The 22,593-nt window shown below is 38.9% G+C and overlaps 2 protein-coding genes across 3 annotated transcripts in view; one reads left to right on the top strand and one right to left on the bottom strand.

The window, feature by feature from the left end:
- The window catches only part of XK (X-linked Kx blood group), a 56,324-nt gene that overhangs the window by 23,595 nt on the left and 10,136 nt on the right, over positions 1 to 22,593 (top strand). The gene's annotated exons all lie outside the window — the stretch shown is intronic.
- LOC113887583 (small integral membrane protein 30-like) lies at positions 21,019 to 22,011 on the bottom strand. The gene has a single exon (XM_027534767.1). The coding sequence runs from the start codon at positions 21,869 to 21,871 to the stop codon at positions 21,692 to 21,694; it is 180 nt and encodes a 59-aa protein (XP_027390568.1). The 5' UTR covers positions 21,872 to 22,011; the 3' UTR covers positions 21,019 to 21,691.

The following is a 22,593-nucleotide window of genomic DNA, read 5'->3' on the forward strand; positions in this document are numbered from 1 at the left end:
GACACCAGACACAGGTCAGCACAGGTGAAAACATCACTTGTGAGATGACATGAGCCAAGAGTCCAGCCTGGAAAGACCTTGGAGAGTGATGTCAGATTGCTGTTGGCGTGAACACAAGGCCTGGGAATAAGGCTGGCCTCCCTCTGAAGACAGCCTCTGAGAAGAGGTGTTTTGAGGGCCCAGGCTCCCCTGGTCCCTGAATCTGACAGGTCCTGCAGTCATGTAGCTGTAACTCTTAGAATAGGTCTCTAGATCCCCATAATAGAATCTCTAAATGAGGGACCATTTAGTAATCTCTAATACATTCTTGACTCCTTGGAAGGAAAGTTATGACCAACCTAGATAGCACATTGAAAAGCAGAGACATTACTTTGCCAACAAAAGTCCGTCTAGTCAAGGCTATGGTTTTTTCAGTGGTCATGTATGGATGTGAGAATTGGACTGTGAAGAAAGCTGAGCACCAAAGAATTGATGCTTTTGAACTGTGGTATTGGAGAAGACTCTTGAGAGTCCCTTGGACTGCAAGGAGATCCAACCAGTCCATTCTGAAGGAGATCAGCCCTGGGATTTCTTTGGAAGGAATGATGCTAAAGCTGAAACTCCAGTACTTTGGCCACCTCATGTGAAGAGTTGACTCATTGGAAAAGACTCTGATGCTGGGAGGGATTGGGGGCAGGAGGAGAAGGGGACGACAGAGGATGAGATGGCTGGATGGCATCACTGACTCAATGGACGTGAATCTGAGTGAACTCTGGGAGTTGGTGATGGATAGGGAGGCCTGGCATGCTGCCATTCATGGGGTCGCAGAGTCAGACACGACTGAGCAACTGAACTGAATACATTCTTTCCTAAAGTATAAATTGCAAAGTGGCAGCTCACAAACCTAATCTGGATGGTGTTTGTTAGTCCTCCGCAGACATCTTAAAAAAAAATTCATAAGTGCTGACAGTTAGAATCACAAACTTTTAACCTAAGTATCTGGATTTCTGACTTCTTTCGTGAAATCAAAATGTCTGGGTGTCCATGTGGTTGCAGTCAGCTGCAGATACAAGATACTATCCTATTAAGGTTGGCCTTTGGTTTGCCACTTTTCTCTTTTGCATTTCATGTCTCACCCACTTTACTCATAGTGGCCACTATAGTCTGGACACTATAGAGACTTGAACTTGTTACTCACACCACAAATTAATTCTAAGTTCACAGTGTTCATAAGGATCAATTTTCTCTTTTAATGATGTATTATAGTACAGGGCTTCTCATACTATCTTCAGTGTACAGTCAATATTATCTGTTTTTCTTGTTCTAATTCCTTATGAACTGATAGGAAGTCCTATAATTCATGACTGATACACAGCTCACATTTGACAAATGTCTTTATAAGAGAGAGTCAGGAAGAGATTTGATTACAGAGTGAGATGATAATGTGAGGACTGGAGAAAGATGCTATATGCTTGCTTTGAAGATGGAGGATGGGGCCACTAGGCAAGGAATGCAAGCTAGAAAGTCAAGGAAATGGATTCTTCTCTAGGGCCTCTGGAGGGACCATGGCCCTTATTGGCACCTTGATTTTAACCCAGAGAAACTAATTTGAGACTCCTGGCCCCAAAAGCTGTAAGAGAATAAAGGTGTGTTGTTTTAGGCCACCAAGTTGGTGATAATTTGTTATCACAGGAGCCATAGGAAACTAATAACAGGTGCAGAGTAACCTTTTACAATCTCTTATTAGGAGCAGACCAATACTCCAAAAAAACTCTCATTTTCACAGAGAGCAAATAAATTCTAGATTTGCTACAATGTATTATTTGATTCTAAAGGACCCACAATCTCTTTTTGACAAACTTACAAGTAAACCCATAAACTGAGCCAGATTTGGCAAAGTTTAACACAGATTTGTGTCACTTTTCAGATTCTTCCACAAACTTAATGCTTTCTGCATTCATTCAGTTTTTTTTCCTTCACCATACTTCCTCTTTCCCATTCTGGAACAAGTCATTTTACTTCAGCCCAAAAACACTTTTTCTGCCCTTAATTTTTAAAATGTCTCATTATCTTCAGACTCATAGTGGAGACTCATTCTTGTAGAGTCTCATTTACATAAATTATAACTTTTAAGCAGTCACAGGTATTTCATGGAGAAAACCAGGGGGGTGGATCATGTAAATTTCTGTCATTTTAGCAGAGCTTTTGCATACATTTAAGCCAGCTTTATTCAGCCATGCAATTGCTTTCTGTAGTTTCACATCCTGGCAGAAATGAACATACTCATTTACAAATACAAAGATACAGCCTCTGTAGTGTAGCAAAAGTATATCAACTCAAATCATGCTTAACAATCAATGTTTTAGTATTCTTTCTGAGACATTTTCTAGGCATCCATTGAATTTCTATTAATTATCTCATAATATCACTGCAGAGCCTTCAGTTGTCTAAAGATTTTAGAAATGTTCTTCAACAGAACATACTCCAAAATCTCATTACTGTGGAAAACACAGGTTTATCAGAACAGTGACTCATTCTATTTGCTTGAATATAAATTGATTTTTTTTCCTATAATCTTAGACCTTCAGTAGGAGTAATTCTAGTTCTTTTGATCATAAACCTTTACATATTTAGGAAAAATATACTCAAGAGGCTTAAAAATGTATGCTTGTATTATAATTAACACTGATGACTCAGAGAAGACCTAGTTGTCATTAAAACCAAAATATTATATTTGTCATCATAGTCAAAGATTAACATGAATTATGTCAATTTGAACTTTTATTTTTTTTTTGATAGGTTAACAAAATATTTATTAATAAAATAACATTAGAAGTAAAGATTTCATATTAATAATTTTGGTGAACATAAATAACATCTGAATATTTTAAAATCTAGCACTTTTAAAGTATTAGTAGTTCATTTTTATATTGTAGGAAATTTTAGTTATATTCAGTCTATATAAGCAATTATTTATTTAGATATGCCAATCAGAATAGAGGTCCTGTATTTTTTTCAAATTTTAAACTTTTTTTTTTTTTTTTTGTATTGGGATATAGCCGATTAACAATGTTATGGTAGTTTTAGGTAAACAGTGAAGGGACTCAGCCATACATATACATTTATCCATTTTCCCCCCAAACCTCCCTCCCATCCAGGCTGGCACCAAACATTGAGTAGAGTTCCACGTGCTATACCATAGGTCCTTGTTGGTTATCCATGTTGAATATGGCAGTGTGTACATGACCTTCCCAAACTTCATATCACTTACCCCCCACCACTGGCAACCATAAGTTCATTTTCTAAGTCTATGAGTCTTTCTGTTTTATAAGTAAATTCATTTGTATCGTTTCTTTTTAGATTCCACATAAAAGGGAAGTCATACAATATTTCTCCTTCTCTGTCTGACTTACAATATTACACTGTAGGTCTGTCCATATTGCTGCAAATGGCATTATTTCATTCTTTTTAATGGCTTAGTAATATTCAATTGTATATATATGCCACATCTTCTTTATCCATTCCTCTGTCAGTGGACATTTAGGTTGCTTCCTTGGCTGTTGTAAACAGTGCTGCGATGAACATTGACATGTATCCAAAGGTAGGAACACATTACATCCTCACATAATCAGAGATGAAGGAATTTCTGAACTATAGACACAAGTACATATAGCCACAGAGACATAGCTTCAGTTCTACAATTTCAGTCATGGGTTAAGTGTAAACACAAGCAGAAAATCTCCCTAGTCCAGATTTCAAATAGCTGTTTTCTTCCCAAAGGGCATGACATTTTGAATTGATTTGAGATAAAAAATGGACTAAAAATAAAAAGGCTGACAAACCAGATTCTCTTTTGTGGGCAGGGACCTGAATCATATAGACTTGAATATCTATAGACCATGAACCCATTTAGAGAGAGCTCTGGATGGTCAGATCCTCGTACCAAATCCCCATCCATTTCTGCCAATGATAGGGAATAACTTAACAGCCAAAAATAAACCGAAATAAAACATTAGTAGAGAGGCAATTTTAAATTAGAAGAACACAGAGTCCACATAGTTTTGTTGGTGTTCTGGCTTCACCCAGGAGAGATAAGAAAAGACACACCTGGGCTTTCACCACACACCAGGCGCACTTCTCCATGAACAGTGTTTACCTGGCTCTGACAGGTGAGTCTGTTGGGCATCTCACCGTGAGCTCCAAAGTGGTTAAAAGATATTTTTCAAAAAGAATGAAATCTTGTCACTCATATAGATCTGGACACATTAAAAGATTTTATTATTCATGAGGGAATTTACAGATGTTAAAACGAATTCAAAAGAAAACAAAGGAATATTGAGCAGGAATATTGAAAGAAGTGTGTAATTGGAAGCAAGACTTTTATTGCATTGTGTGTGGGGGGGGGGGAGGAGCGACAGTTGAACCTCTGCTGGACGATGCATTTTGACAGGTATCTGTGACCTGATAGCCTGGATCTTGGAGCCAGCAAGCGACAGGCCCATGACCACCATAGGAGGTGCATTGCCCCCAACATGGGGAAAGGGCAGTGCCCAATCCTGAGCTCCACCTCTTCTTTATGGATGTGACCATCTCTCTAATTCATGTCCCAATTCAGGAAGAATTGCTTCCAGAGCCTGGCAGGGGCCTTCAGAGTCTCATCCACTGGCTAACCCACTCACAGTTGAGGGAGCCCATGCTGCTGCTATCAGCAAATGCAACTAGAGTTTGGATCCATGGGTGTGCTCCAGACTCTTCTCAGTTTCTGTCATTGTGAGTTGAAAGTGTCTGTGGGATATCTGAAAGGAGAGAGCTCATGGAGTTGATGGGTTTAGTCAGGAGAAATGAATGGACTCATAGCCTGGAGAGCTGAATGTAGGGCCTGTAACAGGCTCTTCTGTACTCTGAGCCACTTGTCCTTGGCCCTTTTGATTTTAGCATAGCTGTGGTGAAAAGTTCCATGGACATTGCTAACATCCCCTGTCCAGCCTGTGTCCCAGCACACCATGAGAGGTATTTTTCTTCTATTCTGTCTTAGGATTTTCTTCTATGCCATGGAACACAGTTCAGTTAGTGCTGGAAAGTGTGGGCAAGGTAACGCTTGTTGGGCCACCTGCAAACTAAGGAAGATGGTAGTGAATGAATAAAGCTTTGGCCTCTGTCCTTAAGATGAATAATTTGGGATCCAATACATATGGTGGATCCCCAGTGGAAATGATGTCCATGGGCCACAGTGGTAACCAGCTTGACAGTGTTATGTAGTCTTTATGAGCCTTACTTCCTTCCCTCCTTCGCTCTGTTTCCTAGGCTCCCCTCCCAGTGAACTGCCTGCATCCAGATGCTTGTCTCAGGCTCTGCCATTAGTGCTGTCATCTGAATGGAGGTGGTCTTTTCAGTCAAAGCGGGCCAGGCATGTGCAGCTGTGGAAAAGGAAGTTAAGTTCTTCAAGGGCACACGTTCTGATGGAGGCTGTGAAAGAGTAGAGGGGTAGGAATAGAGAGGTTTGTATAAGAGATAGGCTGAAATTGTGCCCCAGGGATTCATAGCTGGATGAGGGAAAATAGAGGATTCATTTGATTTCAGAGCTTGTTGTAGGTTTCTGATGGAGGGCCACTTGAGGGAATAGCCTGGGGCAAGGAGAGACTATGGAGTAATATGCCTGGAAAGGGGACAAAAGGTCTCCACTGTACCAGCTAGCTATTGTGAATAACAAACTACCCAAGACTTAGTGGTTTAAACAGTTAGCATTTATTGTTGCTCAGTAGTCTACAGGTCCACTGGGCAGTTCTGGTCTGGGCTTGGCTAGGCTGATGTTGAGTAAGCTTGCCCATGAATTCACATGCAGTCTGGGGGTCAATGGGAATAATCGGTCTAGGATGGCAGCACTTGGAATGGCTCTCTTCCATGTGTTTACTTCCTGAGCAGGCTGGCCTGGTGGTGGCAGGGCTCTGAGAGAGTCAAAGAGTGTGCAGCCTCTTGTGGTCTAGGCTCAGAACTGGGACATTGTCACTTCTTCCAGATTCTGTTTCCACTTAGCACAATCGAGAGGAGATCAGGAGAGAAAATGAAATCCCTTTCATGATAATACGCCACTAAGTTGACACTACTCAGTAGAGCATTTTCACTTGTATTATATGGAAATTAGCCTCTTATAATTTTTAGCCTGTTGGTTAGACCTGATTTTTCCCTGCTGAAGCAACGCTAACACAACTACTTCCCTTACGACATGGCAGGTCTTCACATTTTCACAAGTGTCCTGTCTTCCTTTTCTTTTCTGTTCTCCAAACTCTCCAGTCATTTCTCTAATGGCATGCTTGGTAGCCATCAAGGTCTCTACCTGAAGTATAGTCTGGTTCATCTGACTTGTCACTCTTAACACATGGCATTCATAACTGCATGTGACATTGTAGGCATATATGATGAGCTTATAGCAGTGAAACTGTGTTTTATTTTATTTTTGCTTTAATCTGAACTCTGTGATTTGATTGATGTGCCCAAATGTAGCTTTTGGGAGAGCTCAATCACACAATTGGTTTATACTGATAGATGATCTGATAAATTGTCCTAGTTCTTTTTCCATACTGAGAGCAGCTAAATCAAGATTTACCCATCTTGTACTTGCTCAATATAATTTTACATATATAAAGTTAGGGTTTGATATATATTTTTTCTTGTTCTATTTCCTTTTCTTGGATTCAAGCCCAGGATATCAGTCTGTTCAGATAATTGTGAATCATGCTTCTTTTGTCTTCCCAGTTTTGTCCTGGCTATAAGTTTATGTCTTCATGCAGCAGTTGACAAGACAATGAGGCTAGGACAGCCCCAAAGCTACAGCCCTGTGCACTCCTTGACAATTGCCCTTTGGCCTGGAAGGAAGTAGTAAAGCATATGAGTAGAGATTGCATATCTGATTGAAAATCCATTTGCACTGCACTCGTAGTAGCATATGCATTTTCTCTAACTTGTCCACAAGGACGTCATGAGTGGGCTTCTTCTGTTTTATGGGGCTTTTTCTGGAGGCCTTGCTGAAAACCATACACAATATCTGTAATACACACCCACTTATTAGCTGCAGATATCTTTTCTTTGTGCATGTAGATAGGAGTAAAGAATATTATAACACCCATGTACCTACTTGTCTGCTTTATTGATTATTCACATGACATGTTTGCTTCAGAATTTTTTTTTTCTGTTTAAAAAATAAAATAATACTAGTACAATTGGGGCACCCCATGATGCTTCCTTGTCATAATTTCAGAGTTTATCATTCTCATGCATGATTTATAACTTAACTGCATTTACACTGTCTCTATGACTATTATGTATTGGTTTTGTAGGTCTTTAAACTTTATCATACTGTAGATATCATGTAACTTGCATTGTTTGCTCAACATAGTATTTCAAGAAGTATACATGCTGACATGCTGATGAATGTAGTGCTAGTTTGTTCTTTCTTATGGCTAAGTATTCTATTGCAGGGAACAATTTTCTAAGAGATAGATAATAAATGTTTTCGATTAACAGTAAAGAATCCACATGCCAATGCAGGAGATGCGGGTTCGATCCAGGGGTCAGGAAGATCCCCTGGAAAAGAAAATGGCAACCCACTCCAGTATTCTTACCTGAGAAATCCCTTGGACAGAGGAGCCTGGTGGGCTATAGTCCATGGGGTCTCAAGAGTCAGACATGACTGAGCGACTAAACAATAAATGGTCAGTGTCACATAGTCTTCTTGGTTTTTGTCTGTTTTTATAACCCTTTAACAGTATTCAAAGCACTATTAACTCTCATACTGTACAAAAATAGGGTTTAGATTGCCAACCTCTGTTCTCCTGTCCTGTCTGACTCACACCGTTTCTCCATCCTCCTTTTGATTTACATGGCTTCCTGCATCGTACGTTCCCTTTCTATAAAACAGAATGACTGCCTTGCCTACCTCCTCAAGAGAGTAGGAAGATAAGGCAGATGATAGATATGAAAGTGCTTGGAAATGTTGCTTTTTCCCACTCTGCACAGCATGTAGTATCTTAATTCCCCAACCAGGGATCAGACCCATGACCCCTGCAGTAGAGGTGCAGAATCCTAACCACTGGACCATCAGGGAAGTCCCTGAAATGTTTTGAGTTTTTTTTAATGCTTTTTTATGCCTTCTCTCTCTTTTCACTTCCTTTTTCTTTTTTTCCTCTCTCCTTCCTTTTTTGCTTCTTCATATTCCATGAAGAAATATGGGAGCTCATTGAGAAATGTAGATGACTGAGACACATAGGTAGACACTGTTGGGCAGTGGGGGGTTGGGAAGACCTGCACCCAAAGTGTATATATAGTGTTACGTTCTTGCTGGTGGTTTCTCTGCAGCTCTGGGACATCAGTGGCTGGGAAATTCAGGAGGCACGCTCATTCTAGGCAGCCTGTTAGCAGAACACAGCTGTTACTTTGTTTAAATGTGCTTGGTCTAAGGTCTGGGCTGATGGCCTGTTCTGCCACCAAATAGCTGTGTGACCAGTCTCACCTCACAGGCCTTTTGGCTCTTCATCTGTCAACTGCATCTGTCAACACAGGTTTCACAAGATTGTTTTGAAAATTAAACAAGATAAGCTTAAAATGTTAGTGTGTGGTGCAGGCCCTTGGTGAAATGCTTATTAGAGGTTAATTTGCTATATTTTTACCTATGGAGGTTAATTACTATGCTTTATTGTTTACTTATAGAGGGTCCTCCTTTAGGATCACTGCACTAGACAGCAAGTCCACAAAGGGTATGTGCCTACTTTTCTTTTTTTTTTGTATAGCACTGGTAGCTTTAATGGATTTTAATAAAATTTGTAACTTTTCAAAAAGTGAGTAAGGTGAGCTTGGATTAGGTATTTCAGCACCTTCTCTGGTCTTGATGCAAAACAATGATGAATGAATTTTTCTTTGTGGAAAAGATATATTAGTAATTTAATTTCTTTAATGGGCAGATAGCTATTCAGATTTTTAACTTCATCATGTGTCACTTTTGGTATGTTGTATTTTTCTACCAATTTGTCCATTGCACCTATGTTGCTGAATTTATTGGCAACTGTTGTTAGTAATATTCTCTTATATGATTTAATGTTTGTAGGACTGTAATGCTATTTCCTCATTTCTGATATTCATAATTCATTTTGTATCTTTTGTTTCTTAATCAGTCCATCTAGGAGTTTATCAATTTTGTTGATCTTTTCAAATAACCAACTTTTGTATGTCTACTTTAAAAACTATCTCAAAATGGGAACTTTAATTTGAGAAAAATAATAGTGTCCTTCATCTGTTACTACAAACACCTTTTTTTAAATGCCTTGCTACTGCTAAGTCGCTTCAGTCGTGTCTGACTCTGTGCGACCCCATAGACGGCAGCCCACCAGGCTCCCCCTTCCCTGGGATTGTCCAGACAAGAACACTGGAGTGGGTTGCCATTTCCTTCTGCAATACATGAAAGTGAAAAGTGAAAGTGAAGTCGCTCAGTTGTGTCCAACTCTTAGCAACTTCATGGACTGCAGCCTACCAGGCTCCTCTGTCCATGGGATTTTCCAGGCAAGAGTACTAGAGTGGGGTGTCATTGCCTTCTCCTTTAAATGCCTTAAACACATAGTTAATAGTACCTAGCCTGCTGACAGGTATGTGGATGTACTAAAGACTTCTTTAAAAAGTTGAACTGAATTCACATTTTTATTTCTCAGGTATGACATACTCAATCCTTCCACATACTCTGCAGTTAAAGATCACCTTACTCTTAGATTGGCTGAGGGTTGGAGATTTAAACATGGGCAAGAGGAGCCTGTAGAAAGGGTCAGACCAACTCTCACAGCTATATGATTATATGCGTAATAGTCATTGGTGTTGCTGGCCTTTCCTTATTAAGGCTGATTCTGCAGTTTTTCCACATGTAGGAGCCTGAGGAAGAAGATTGAGATAGCCAGTCTTTATATTTCCAGAGATAAGTAGTTTTTAATGCTGACTTCAAGTTGAAAGCTATTTCTGGTATTTCTGATTATGCCTCAAGAGACCAAAAAGTAATTTGGGCTCAGTGGATAGAATGAAATTGAATTTTCTCTAGGGAAGATAATATTAAACATAAATGCAAAGCAACGTGTAACAAGGTTATTACAATGGTATATGTCCACTATGTTCAGGAAAAAGTAAGACAGTAAAATTCATGACTGTAGACTTGGTGAGAATTAGCTACTTATGGACAAAGCAGTTCTTACCATTTGCTTCTGTAACATTTTCTGAGTTGTTCTTTCATATGTGGACCAGGATCCAAATGTCAAGGTTAATTAAAGGAAGTGTGTGTGTGTGTGTGTGTGTGTGTGTGTAAAGTGATGAATATCTACGAAGAATCTAGGAAACTTTGATTTCAAAGTTTTCTATTCATTTTTAAACCTTTTAGAAGCTCATTTGAATTGTTTTAGTCAATGCTTAGTAAAAAGAATGAAAATATGTTGAGCAGAGTTGGTTATCCAATTTCTTCTCTTTCAAAGTAAGAGTGCCTGGCAGAACAGATGTGTCAAATGTGCCATGAAACTCAGTTAAACAATCCAAAGGGAATGGAGATTTCTGGACATCTGTCTTTCTGGTAAACGTGGGCCACCCAGAAATATATTTTGCTTGTGTGTTTTTCAGCCTTATATTTGTTATTTTTATACCTTTCTTTGGAGAAGATCCTATACATTTTAGAAATGTTCTTCAAGGATTGAGGTGTACCGTTTGGAACATGTTTGTATTAATAGCATATGGTTTGATAAATGAAAAAGCTATGTAGCACTGACTCGGATACAGTGTTTTGTTTTTTTTTTAATGATAATAAATCCTTGTTATCAATTAATTTATTCAACAAATAACTATTAAAGGCCCACTGTGTGCCAGGCACTATACTCCGTCCCAGACAGCAGTGAATAAAACAAAATCTGTTTTATTGAACTTATATTCTATTCTATCTAAATATTCTATATGAATATTTTTCTTTTGGGCAAATTGAAGTTTGTATTTATTTTTAATTTCTGAAAATTTTACATGCATGTGTCCAAAATCATCAAACTGTACCCATTAAATATGTGCAGTTATTTATATATAAATTATTCATCAGTAAAGCAGTAAAACATTTACTCTAGTTTGTTTTCTTCTTACCCTAAGGTTGATTGAGCTGTATTGTATTGACTTCTCCAGTATGAAAGTTTCTCAGACTTCTATTAATACTTCATGTTAGACATCTGTGATTTGGATCCCACATTACTCTCAACTACCTATACCAGATGAATTTGACTATTGCAAATCCAGTAAGTGATATATAACTTATATATATATGGAGAGAGAGAGGTATTAACTGGAGAAGGAAATGGCAACCCACTCCAATAGAGAATTCCATGGACATAGGAGTCCATGGGGTTGCAAAGAGTTGGACACGACTGAGTGACTAACACATACATGGGTGTTAACTATTTATTTATTTATATTTTTCTACACCAAAGAGCGTTTTCAGCCATACTCAGTATAGTATATATAACTGCTATAGCCGTCTAAACAATGGTCTAAATGATTGTGTAATAGTGAATGTCAATGTGTAAGACAATATGAAGTGTGTAGGAGTTGAGGGTGAGTTCATATCCATTCCTCCAAAATTAAACTCACCCCAAATGAGCTGGAGGAAACGTGCTTCTATGTACCACCAAGACTTTTCATTCAGGCTTGGCTTTTGCCTGGATATGGATTCCAATTTTCTTTTCTGGAGTCTGTGGCCACAAGCCGGTGGAAGTTACTTAATGCTACTTGCTGGGGAAATACACACTCCTCCCCACCCCTCATGTCAAGGCTGTATTTGAGTTCACTGGAGCCTGGCAATGTTGCTTATGTAGCCTCTCAGTTTTCCTTCTAGAGCCTACGTTTGAAGAATCTAGCATAGGACCTTCTGATTCCTCACTCATGTCTCTGTAAAGTATTGATAGGCCTGGTGGTATAGCTTAGAATCAGGCGTGTTGAACAGGTGCAGTCATACACAGGAGAACTGACGTTTTCTTTGCAAGGTCCAAGCCATTTATTTATCCATTTTTTTTAACCTTCGCAAGGCAAAGGCTTTTTAAAAAATAATTGTGTTTATTTATTTATTTTGGCTGTGCTGGATCTTTGCTGCTGCATGGGCTTTTCTCTAGCTGTGGCAAGCAGGGGCTACTCTTCAGTGCGGTGTGCAGGCTTCTCACTGTGGTGGCTTCTCTTGTTGTGGAGCACAGGCTTCAGTAGTTGTGGCTTCTGGGCTTTAGAGCACAGGCTCAGTAGTTGTGGTGCACGGCCTTAGTTGCTCCTTGGCGTGTGGGATCTTCCCAGATCAGGGATGGAACCAGTGTCTCTTGTATGGACAGGCGGATTCTTTACCTTTAAGCTACCAGGGAAGCCCCTATATATCCATTAAAAAATTTTTTTTATTTCTTATATATTTCTAAAAGGTTTATAGCCGTAAGCACATATAAAACAAGACCATTAAATAAGATAATGGAATAAAGTATTTGAAAAAAGAGGGAAGGAAAAATCAAAATATACTTGAAATGACTAGTGCAGGTAAGGATGTGTGTGCAAATGTTTGTGAGCATCTTTGGTTCAAGTGGTGTCAAAGGTAGAAAATGCAAAAGCTTATTTCAGTTTTGGAGGGTCAAGTGGCTGTGCCTGATTGTTTACAAAGTTCACTAAACATGAGTAACTGTGTTTTAAGAAGCTTTGCTGTGCCTTGCCAGAGGTGAGAATCTGCAGCAGAATGCAGGGTTCTAAGTGGACCTGCTGACCGTTTTGTTGTTAGAAAACCTAATAGAGGGTCTTGCGCATGGGTCAGGTACTAACTTCCTTTGTGTGGCTATGGAGAGCAAGGGTGTTCCTTTCTCTAGTTCAACACGCTGATGGCTCTTCTCTCTGCCTGAGGCAGATTGATAAGAAAGTCGGTAGGCAGATAGAGGAGCCTGTCCCTCTTGCTTCTGATCATTGGTTATGCCTTGGGAGGCGATTCCCAGAAACAAAGTTCCTGCAGTGAGGCTTACCAATAGCATGATTTCAAGAAGCTTTTATATATAGAATACTCATACAATAGGAAATAGGCATAAAATTTGGGCTCAGTGGGGAAAAAAAAGAAGAATTGGACAATTCTCCACAATGCTGTAGGCAAGAGGGGATTCTCCAGACTTTTTGAGGCCCTGGACAGTTTTAAGGTTAGCAGACTCCTGCTTCTTGCCGCCCATTGATAAAGGAGATAAAGAGTAGAGCTAAGACCACTGCTAGGCCTCGTTATATTTAATATTTATTTAGGCAGATTTTCCTGTTGGTTAAGACCAAGACTCAAGAGCAAGACTGCTTAGGTATGAATTCCAGCTCTGCTAGCTGAGTTTTTTCTGGAAAGTTGTTTAGCACCTTTGAGTTCGTGTTTTCCCATCTGTGTAATGAGGATAATAACAGTGTCTACTTTATAGGATCATTGTTAAGATTAAGTGATTAGTACTTGTAAAGTGTTTACAATAGTCCCTGACATGAGTTGAGTATAGTAGTTTTTTTGAGCATAAGACAGATGAGCTGGAACGGATCTTATCATCTAGTTTGCTTAGTTAAGAAATTGAAATATATCTGGAGAAAAATGGCAAAAGCATTCACATCATATGTGCTGTGAATGACATGCCATAATATTTGTTCTGACAATTCTGAATATTAACCAAGATACAAATATGTATTAAAAGGAAAATCCTCAAGTTCTGACTAAACAGCTGGTAAACTGGCAGATGTTCAAGAAGCATCTTGGTAACCGTAAGGTCTTAGTCACTAGAACTTTAAAATGTGTTTTATGGTATTAGGATGTTGTTCTGGTTACATCTGTAGAACAGGTTTTGCTATTGTGATTCAGGTAGGGGTTTATGTTTGTTTTCTACTTGGCATTTTGCCAGGGTAGGGAAGGAAACTATTCATGAAATAATTTCATTACAGTAATGAAAGGGTAGTATTTTGCCTTTAAAAAAGTCTACTTAATAAACATTTATTGACTTGCCTAGTTGTGCTGTGTACTAAGTTGCTCAGTCATGTCCAGCTCTTTGCGACCCTATGGACTGTAGCCTACCAGGCTCTTCTGTCCATGGGATTCTCCAGGCAAGAATCCTGGAGTGGGTTGCCATGCCCTCCTTGAGGGGATCTTCCTGACCCAGGGATTGAACCTGCATCTCTTACATCTCTTGCATTGGCAGGCCAGTTCTTTACCACTAGCACTACCTAGGAATAGTATTAATACACCTAAATATTTTTAAATAAAAAATGTTATTGGGGTATAAAATGTATATAGAAAATTATACTCATATGGGTGAAATCTGATGAGTTATCAAAAAGTAAACACACCTATGTGTTGTAGGAAGCGGGGCCCCCTCCAGGGCCCCAAGAGTGGGCTCTCGTCTAACATTCAGAAAAGAATTGTCCAAGGAGACACATGCTGACAAAGCAAGAGATTTTATTGGAAGAAGGCACCCAGGCAGACAGCAGCAGGGTAAGGGAACCCAGGAGAACTTCTCTGCCATGTGGCTTACAGTCTCGGGTTTTATGTTGATTGGATTAGTTTCTAGGTTGTCTTTGGCCAGTCATTCTGACTCAGTCCTTCCTCTTGGCACACTCATGGCTCAGCCAAGATGGATGCTAGTGAGAGGGATTCTGGGAGGTGGATGGACACGTAGTGTTTCCTTTTGACCTTTCCTGAACTCTTCCAATTGGTGGTGGCTTATTAGTTCCATGTTCCTTTCCAGGACTACCTGTCGTAAAACAACTCATGCAAATGGTCACTAGAGAGCCTGGCCAGGGTGGGCGGTTTCAATCAGTGTGCTTCCCCTAACATATGTAGCCCTCTTGGCAGGTCAAGAAACAAAAGAGTATCTGCACTCCTAGAAGCATGTCTTTGTCTCTTCTCAGTCACTTTTGCCAGCCCTTCTTCCCAGGGGTGACCACTAAGCAAAAAGCTGACTTCTACCCAGAAAGAAACCCAGGAGCCTGTGGTCAATTAATCTATGACAGAGGAGGCATGAATGTACAATGGAGAAAAGGTAGCCTCTTCAGTATGTGGTGCTGGGAAAACTGGATAACTACATGTGAAAGAGTGAAGTTAGAACATTCTCTAATACCATACACAAAAGTAAACTCAAAATGGATTAAAAACATCAATGTAAGAGTGGCTAGTATAAAACTCAGAGGAAGACATAGGCAGAACACTCTTTGACATAAAATGCAGCAATATCTTTTTGGACCCACCTCCTAGAGTAATAAAAATAAACAAATGGTACCTGATTAAACTGAAAAGCTTTTGCATAGCAAAGGAAACCATAAATAAAACAAAAAGACAACCCACAGAATGAGAGAAGATATTTGCAAGTGAAGCAGCCAAGAAGGGATTAATTTCTAAAATACGTAAACACCTCTTCCAGCTCTATATCAAAAAAGCAAACAACCCAATCAAAAAATGGGCAGAAGACCTAAATAAAAATTTCTCCAAAGAAGACATACAGATGGCCTACAGGCACATGAGAAGATGCTCAACAGCACTAATTATTAGAGAAATGCAAATCAAAACTATTGGAGGTTTCACCTCACACCAGTCAGAATGGTCATCATCAAAAAGTCTACAAACAATAAATTCTGAAGTAGGTGTAGAAAAAAGGGAATCCTCATGTTTGGTGGGAATGTAAATTGGTGCACCCACTGTGGAGAACAGTATGGTGGTTCCTTAAATGACTAAAAATAGAGTCACCGTATGACCCCACAATCCCACTGCTTTGCATATATCTGGTGAAAACTCTAATTTGAAAAGATACATGCACCCCACTGTTCATTGCAACACCATTTACAATAGCCAAGACATGAAAGCAACCTAAATGTCCACTGACAGATGAATGGATAAATATGTAGTATATAAATACAATGGAATATTATTCAGCCATAAAAAGAATGAAATAATACCATTTGCACAACATGGATGGACCAAGAGATTGTCATGCTAAGTGAAGTAAGTCAGAGAAAGACAAATACCATATGGAATCACTTATATGTGGAATCTTGAAAAATAATACAGGTGAATTTATTTACAAAAGAGGAACAGACTCACAGAGTTAGAAAACAAACTTATGGTTACCAAAGGGGAAAGGTAGGAGGGGAGGGATAAATTAGAAGTTGGGGTTATGCACACTACTGTGTATGAAATAGATAATCACTGAGGACCTACTGTATAGTACAAAGAATTATACTCAGTACTCTGTAGTAACCTATATGGGAAAGGAATCTCAAGAAGAATAGATGTATATATAGGTATAAGTGAATCATTTTTCCATATACCTGAAACTAACACAAAATTATAGATCAACTATTCTCCAATATAAAAAAAAATTTAAAAAGACAGCTGACTTCTAACATCACAGATTAATTTTTACTGTTTTGTAAAAATTTTATACAAGTGGAATCAGGTCTAGCATCTTTCATTCAACATAATATTTATGAGAGTTATCCATGGTGGCTTGTAGCAGAAGTTTGCTTTTTAGCATTGCTGTGTAGTATTCCATTATATGAATATACCACATGATACTTTCCTCTCTTATTAGATTATTTTCAGATTGGGATTATTAAAAATAATGCTGCTAAAATATCCTCATACATGCCTTTTTGTATACATATATATGCAGTTCTGTTACATCTGTCAGTTTAGTCAGTCAGTTCAGTCGCTCAGTCGTGTCTGACTCTTTGTGACCCCATGAATCGCAGCACACCAGGCCTCCCTGTCCATCACCAACTCCCGGAGTTCACTCAGACTCACGTCCATCAAGTTGGGGATAACATCCAGCCATCTCATCCTCTGCTGTCCCCTTCTCCTCTGCCCCCAATCCTTCCCAGCATCAGAGTCTTTTCCAATGAGTCAACTCTTCACATGAGGTGGCCAAAGTATTGGAGTTTCAGCTTTAGCATCATTCCTTCCAATGAACACCCAGGACTGATCTCCTTTAGGATGGACTGGTTGGATCTCCTTGCAGTCCAAGGGACTCTCAAGAGTCTTCTCCAACACCACAGTTCAAAAGCATCAATTCTTCGGTGCTCAGCTTTCTTCACAGTCCAACTCTCACATCCATACATGACCACTGGAAAAACCACAGCCTTGACTAGACAGACCTTTGTTGGCAAAGTAATGTCTCTGCTTTTCAATGTGCTATCTAGGTTGGTCATAACTTTTCTTCCAAGGAGTAAGTGGCCACAGGAAATGCCTGTGTTTAGCTCCTATAGAAACTACAAAAGTGGTTATATCACTTTACACTCCCACAAGCCGTGTATAAGAGTTGCAGTTGCCCCACATCTTGCCAACACTTGATTTTACTTTCAGTAATACAGTGGGTGTGTAGTAGTGTCTCATTTTAGTTTGAATTTGCATTTCCTGATGACTATGCCAAAGCCTATGACTGTGTGGATCACAATAAACTGTGGAAAATTCTGAAAGAGATGGGAATACCAGACCACCTGACCTGCCTCTTGAGAAACCTGTATACAGGTCATGAAGTAACAGTTAGAACTGGACATGGAACAACAGACTGGTTCCAAATAGGAAAAGGAGTACGTCAAGGCTGTATATTGTCACCCTGCTTATTTAACTTATATGCAGAGTACATCATGCGAAATGCCAGGCTGGAGGAAGCGCAAGCTGGAATCATGATTGCCAGGAGAAATATCAATAACCTCAGATATGCAGGTGACACCACCCTTATGGCAGAAAGTGAAGAAGAACTAAAGAGCCTCTTGATGAAAGTGAAAGAGGAGAGTGAAAAAGTTGGCTTAAAGTTCAACATTCAGAAAACGAAGATCATGGCATCTGGTCCCATCACTTCATGGGAAATAGATGGGGAAACAGTGGAAACAGTGGCTGACTTAATTTTGCTGGGCTCCAAAATCACTGCAGATGGTGACTGCAGCCATGAAATTAAAAGACACTTAGTCCTTGGAAGGAAAGTTATGACCAACCTAGATAGCATATTAAAAAGCAGAGACATTACTCTGCCAACAAAGGTCAGTCTACTCAAGGGTATGGTTTTTCCGTTGGTCATGTATGGATGTGAGAGTTGGACTGTGAAGAAAGCTGAGTGCAGAAGAATTGATGCTTTTGAACTGTGGTGTTGGAGAAGACTCTTGAGGGTCCCTTGGACTGCAAGGAGATCCAACCAGTCCATCCTAAAGGAGATCAGTCCTGGGTGTTCATTGGAGGGACTGATGTTGAAGCTGAAACTCCAATAGTTTGGCCACCTGATGTGAAGAGCTGACTCATTTGAAAAGACCCTGATGCTGGGAAAAATTGAGGACAGGAGAAGAAGGGAACGACAGAGGATGAGATGGTTGGATGGCATCATTGACACAGTGGACATGGGTTTGGGTGGACTCCGGAAGTTGGTGATGGACAGGGAGGCCTGGCGTAGTGCGGTTCATGGGGTCGCAAAGAGTCGGACACAACTGAGCGACTGAACTGAACTGATGACTAATGAGCTTAACTTCCTTTTGATGTTTTTAGTGACCATTTTGTGGGTGTGTGTGTGTGTGTGTGTGTAAAGTGATTGTTCAAGTCATTATAAAAATTGATTTGTATTACTGGGGCTTCTCTGATGGTTCAGCGATAAAGAATCTGCCTGTCTATGCAAAAGATGTGGGTTTGATCCTTGGGTCAGGAAGATCCCCTGGAGGAGGAAACGGCAGCCCACTCCAGTATTCTTGCCTGGGAAATCCTATGGACAGAGGAGCCTGGTGGGCTATAGTCCATAGAGTCTCAAAGAGTCGAACACAACTAAGAAACTAAACAACAGCCACATGTATCCTTTCGGTCCCTGTTAAGACCTTCATGTATCTCCATGCTTCCATGTGGGATCATTTTCATTTGGTCTGTAATGCTACCTTTAATATTTTCTTCAGAGCAGGTCTACTGACAAATACCCTCATTTTTGTTTTGTCATAAAATACCTTTCTTTTCCCTTGACCTCTGTATATGGGAAACTTAAGTTAGTGGTTATTTTCTTCCCACTTTGATGCTACCATTCTTTTGTCTTCTGGCTTCCATTATTTCGGTTGAGATGCCAGCCATTATTATTGTTGCTCCTTTGAAGTTTATCTCATTTTTGTTTGTTTTTAACTGCTTTTTAAGGTTTTCATTTAGACTTTGATGTTCAGCAATTTTAACATGATATGTGTGCTTATTGAGGTTTTCTTTGTATTTATCCTACTTGGAGTTTAGTTTGATATTTTAGCAGTTTGGGGAAATTCTTATGGCCTCTGACCCATTCTTTTTCCTATCTCTGTCTTTCTCGCCAACATTTTTACTTTTCTGTAGGTCTCTCATGCTTTTTGTTTCTCCATTTTCTTCTGGCTTGCCTTCTACTTAGTACTATTTATCTTTATAGCTGTTTCTAATATATTAGAGCCACTGTTGATTTCTTAATTGCACTTATTTTATTTTTCAGTTCTAGAATTTTCATTTCATTTCATAGCAACTATTCCAGTTTTTAGAATAGTTTCTAGTCTCTGATAAATTCTCTATCTTGTCATAATTTCTTGAGCATATATTAATTATGAATATTTTAAGTCCATGTCAGATAATTACAGAATCTATTTCTTATGGGTATATTTCAGTTTTTGGATTTTGATCATTTCTTTTGTTTTTGTTGTTGAGATGCCATGGTACTTTTAACAAATGTCAGATATCTGTAGTAAAAAATAGAGATAATTTGAGACTCTGGATGAGTTGTCTTTCTCCAGGAAGATTTTACTTTTGTTTGTTGCAAATATTGAATTAGATACAGGTTGAACTGATTCAGTCATAACTTGAGTTAGTTAAAATCTGTACTTCAGCTGTTATGAGGGATTATCTATTTCTGGTCACCCTTACTCCTAGTGTCTAGTCTTTGGGGTTCCCACCAGAAAGCTTTGGCTGTATCCAGGACCACTATAGAGCTAGAATGTGAATAGTTGCTCCCACATTCACCAGATTTGAGAGACTGCTGAAAGCTGTGTTCAGATTCTGTAATAGTATAACCACTACTATCATATAGGCAAATGTCTCAAGGGGAAAAGCAGCTTCAGAATTTTCTCTTAGGATTTTTCTTTAATATCTTAGCTCCAAAGTACTGAGGGCTTTGGTAGATCTCTGATGCCTTTGAACAGGTGTTTGTACAGTTGTTCTTGGCAGAAATATTGGACCAGAACAAACTAATCTGCTATTGCCAGCATGGAAATCCTCTTTTTTGCTTTTTAATGCATTTTAAAGGGAATTTTAAAAGTATGAGAAGATCAAATTATACTTTTTTTTATTTTAAATGCTCATTGACAGCTGTTGATAAAGCTAATATATTGTTCTTAAGTCAGTCTGTGCAAAACTGGCCTTTGAATTCTGGCAGAGTTTTGGGGATACATATGAGATGATGTGAAATTATTATGAGTTTGTGCTATAGCTAAGAACCAAAGCAAATAAGGAAGATATGCAAATACCAATAAGCACATGAAAAGACTATTGTTCAGTCACTAAGTTATGTCTGAGTCTTTGCAACCCCTTGGACTGCAACACGCCAGGCTTCCCTGTCTTTCTCTATCTCCCAGAGTTTGCTCAAACTCATGTCCATTGAGTCTATGTTGTCTTCCATCCATCTCCCTCTGTCGCCCCCTTCTCCTGCCCTCAGTCTTTCCCAGCATCAGGGTCTCTCTCAACGAGTCAGCTCTTCATGTCAGGTGGCCAAAGTATTGGAGCTTCAGCTTCAGTATCAGTCCTTCAGTGAATATTCAGGGTTGATTTCCTTTAAGATTGACTGATTTGATCTCCTTGCTGTCCTAGGGATTCTCAAGAGTCTTCTCCAGCACCATAATTCAAAAGCATCAGTTCTTCAGCACTCAGCATTCCTTATGGTATCATGAAAAGATACTCTATGTCATTAGTCATTAGGAAAATAGAAACTTAAATCAGAAAAGGTTACCACTTCACACCCACTGGCATGACTAGAATCAAAAAGTTAATAATAAAAATTTTTTTTTTAACTTACATAATAGGTTTATACTTAACATAGTATTTCTCACCATGGAGATGTTACTTAATTAATATAAACATTTTTTGTTTTTGTTAAACAATAAATCTCTTCTCCATTTCAATGTCAATATAAAGTATTTTTTTTACATTAAATCTTCTCTCCATTTCAATGTTAGATACATTGAATACATTTTCTGAACTTTTTCCCACACAGAGATAAGTTTTAATTTCTGACCAACTGTATTTAATGTCTAGGTACAGTACTAACTTGGAGATAACAAAACAAAAATCCAATAAAAATATGGAGAAAAATTCCTCAATGATGCAGGAGGCAGTGATTATAACTGAACAGTGGCAATTTCCTAGGATTCTGGGCAAGAGTTTCTTTCTTCCTACTGAGAATTCTGAAACTATGAAATATTACTTATGCAAATTTCAGCAAATGCAAATTACAGATGGCATTTTCCAGTGCATTATCTGTTGTGACAAAAACATGTTGTTTTACCTTTAACACAGTATATCAATTTGTTCCTTTTTATAGGAAAATACCCAATAAATTGAAACTTCTCTATTAACTGTTTCTTGGGAACTTTCAGACACCAAAGCTCAGTTCTGAAACTCAATAGCACAAAGGTTTTCAGAGGAAGGTTTGATTCAGGAGGCCCTTCAAAGTCATATTTGTCCATTTCTTTTTTGTGCATACACCCCCAAACAAGCACAAATGCCTGTAATACTGAGAATCACACCTAACAAGAGAGCAATTGCATCTCCGGCTTCTACTGCTTCAACAACAGGCAGCACCAAAAGCAATGAAAAGAGGACTAGGAACAACTGTGTTGAAACTGAGATCATGATGTGGCTGGTTCTTGAAGGATGATCTCAAAGAAAGCGGTACTGAATTCTATCTGACTCCCTTCCAGCAGCTCCGGTGCAGAGGCTAAGAGATTCCACGTGACAGCGCCTACTTCAAGGAAGCAGCCATTACAGAAATGGTCAATAAAAATTTAAGTTAATAATAATAGCAAACATTGGTGAGTTTATGGAGAAATTATAATCTTCATATACTGCTGGTGGGAATGTAACTTTGGAATACAGTCTGGCCATTCCTCAAATAATTAAACATAAAGTTACCATATGACCAGGCAGTTCTACTCCTATAGACCCAAGTAAAAATATGTTCATATGCAAATGTTTGGAGCAGCACTCTTCACAATAGCCAAAAGGTGGAAACAACCCAAATTTTTATCAACTGATGAATGGATAAACAAAATGTAGTATATCCATACAATGGAATATTATTTGACCATGAAATGAATGAAGGACTGATGCATGTTACAGTATAGATGAATGTTGAAAACATTATGTTAAGTGAAAGAAACCAGTCACAAAAGACCACACATTAGGTGATTTTATTCATATGGAAGTCCAGAATGGGGAAATCTATAGAGACAGAAAGTAGTTAGTGGTTGTTCATGACTGGGTGGGGTAAGGGATAGAGAAATGAGAGTTAAAGGGCACAGGATTTCTTTTTGAAGTGATGAAAAACATACTAAAAGTGACTCTGATGACAGGTG

Source organism: Bos indicus x Bos taurus, chromosome X (genome assembly GCF_003369695.1).
Source record: "Bos indicus x Bos taurus breed Angus x Brahman F1 hybrid chromosome X, Bos_hybrid_MaternalHap_v2.0, whole genome shotgun sequence".
Classification (NCBI taxonomy): Eukaryota; Metazoa; Chordata; class Mammalia; order Artiodactyla; family Bovidae; genus Bos; species Bos indicus x Bos taurus.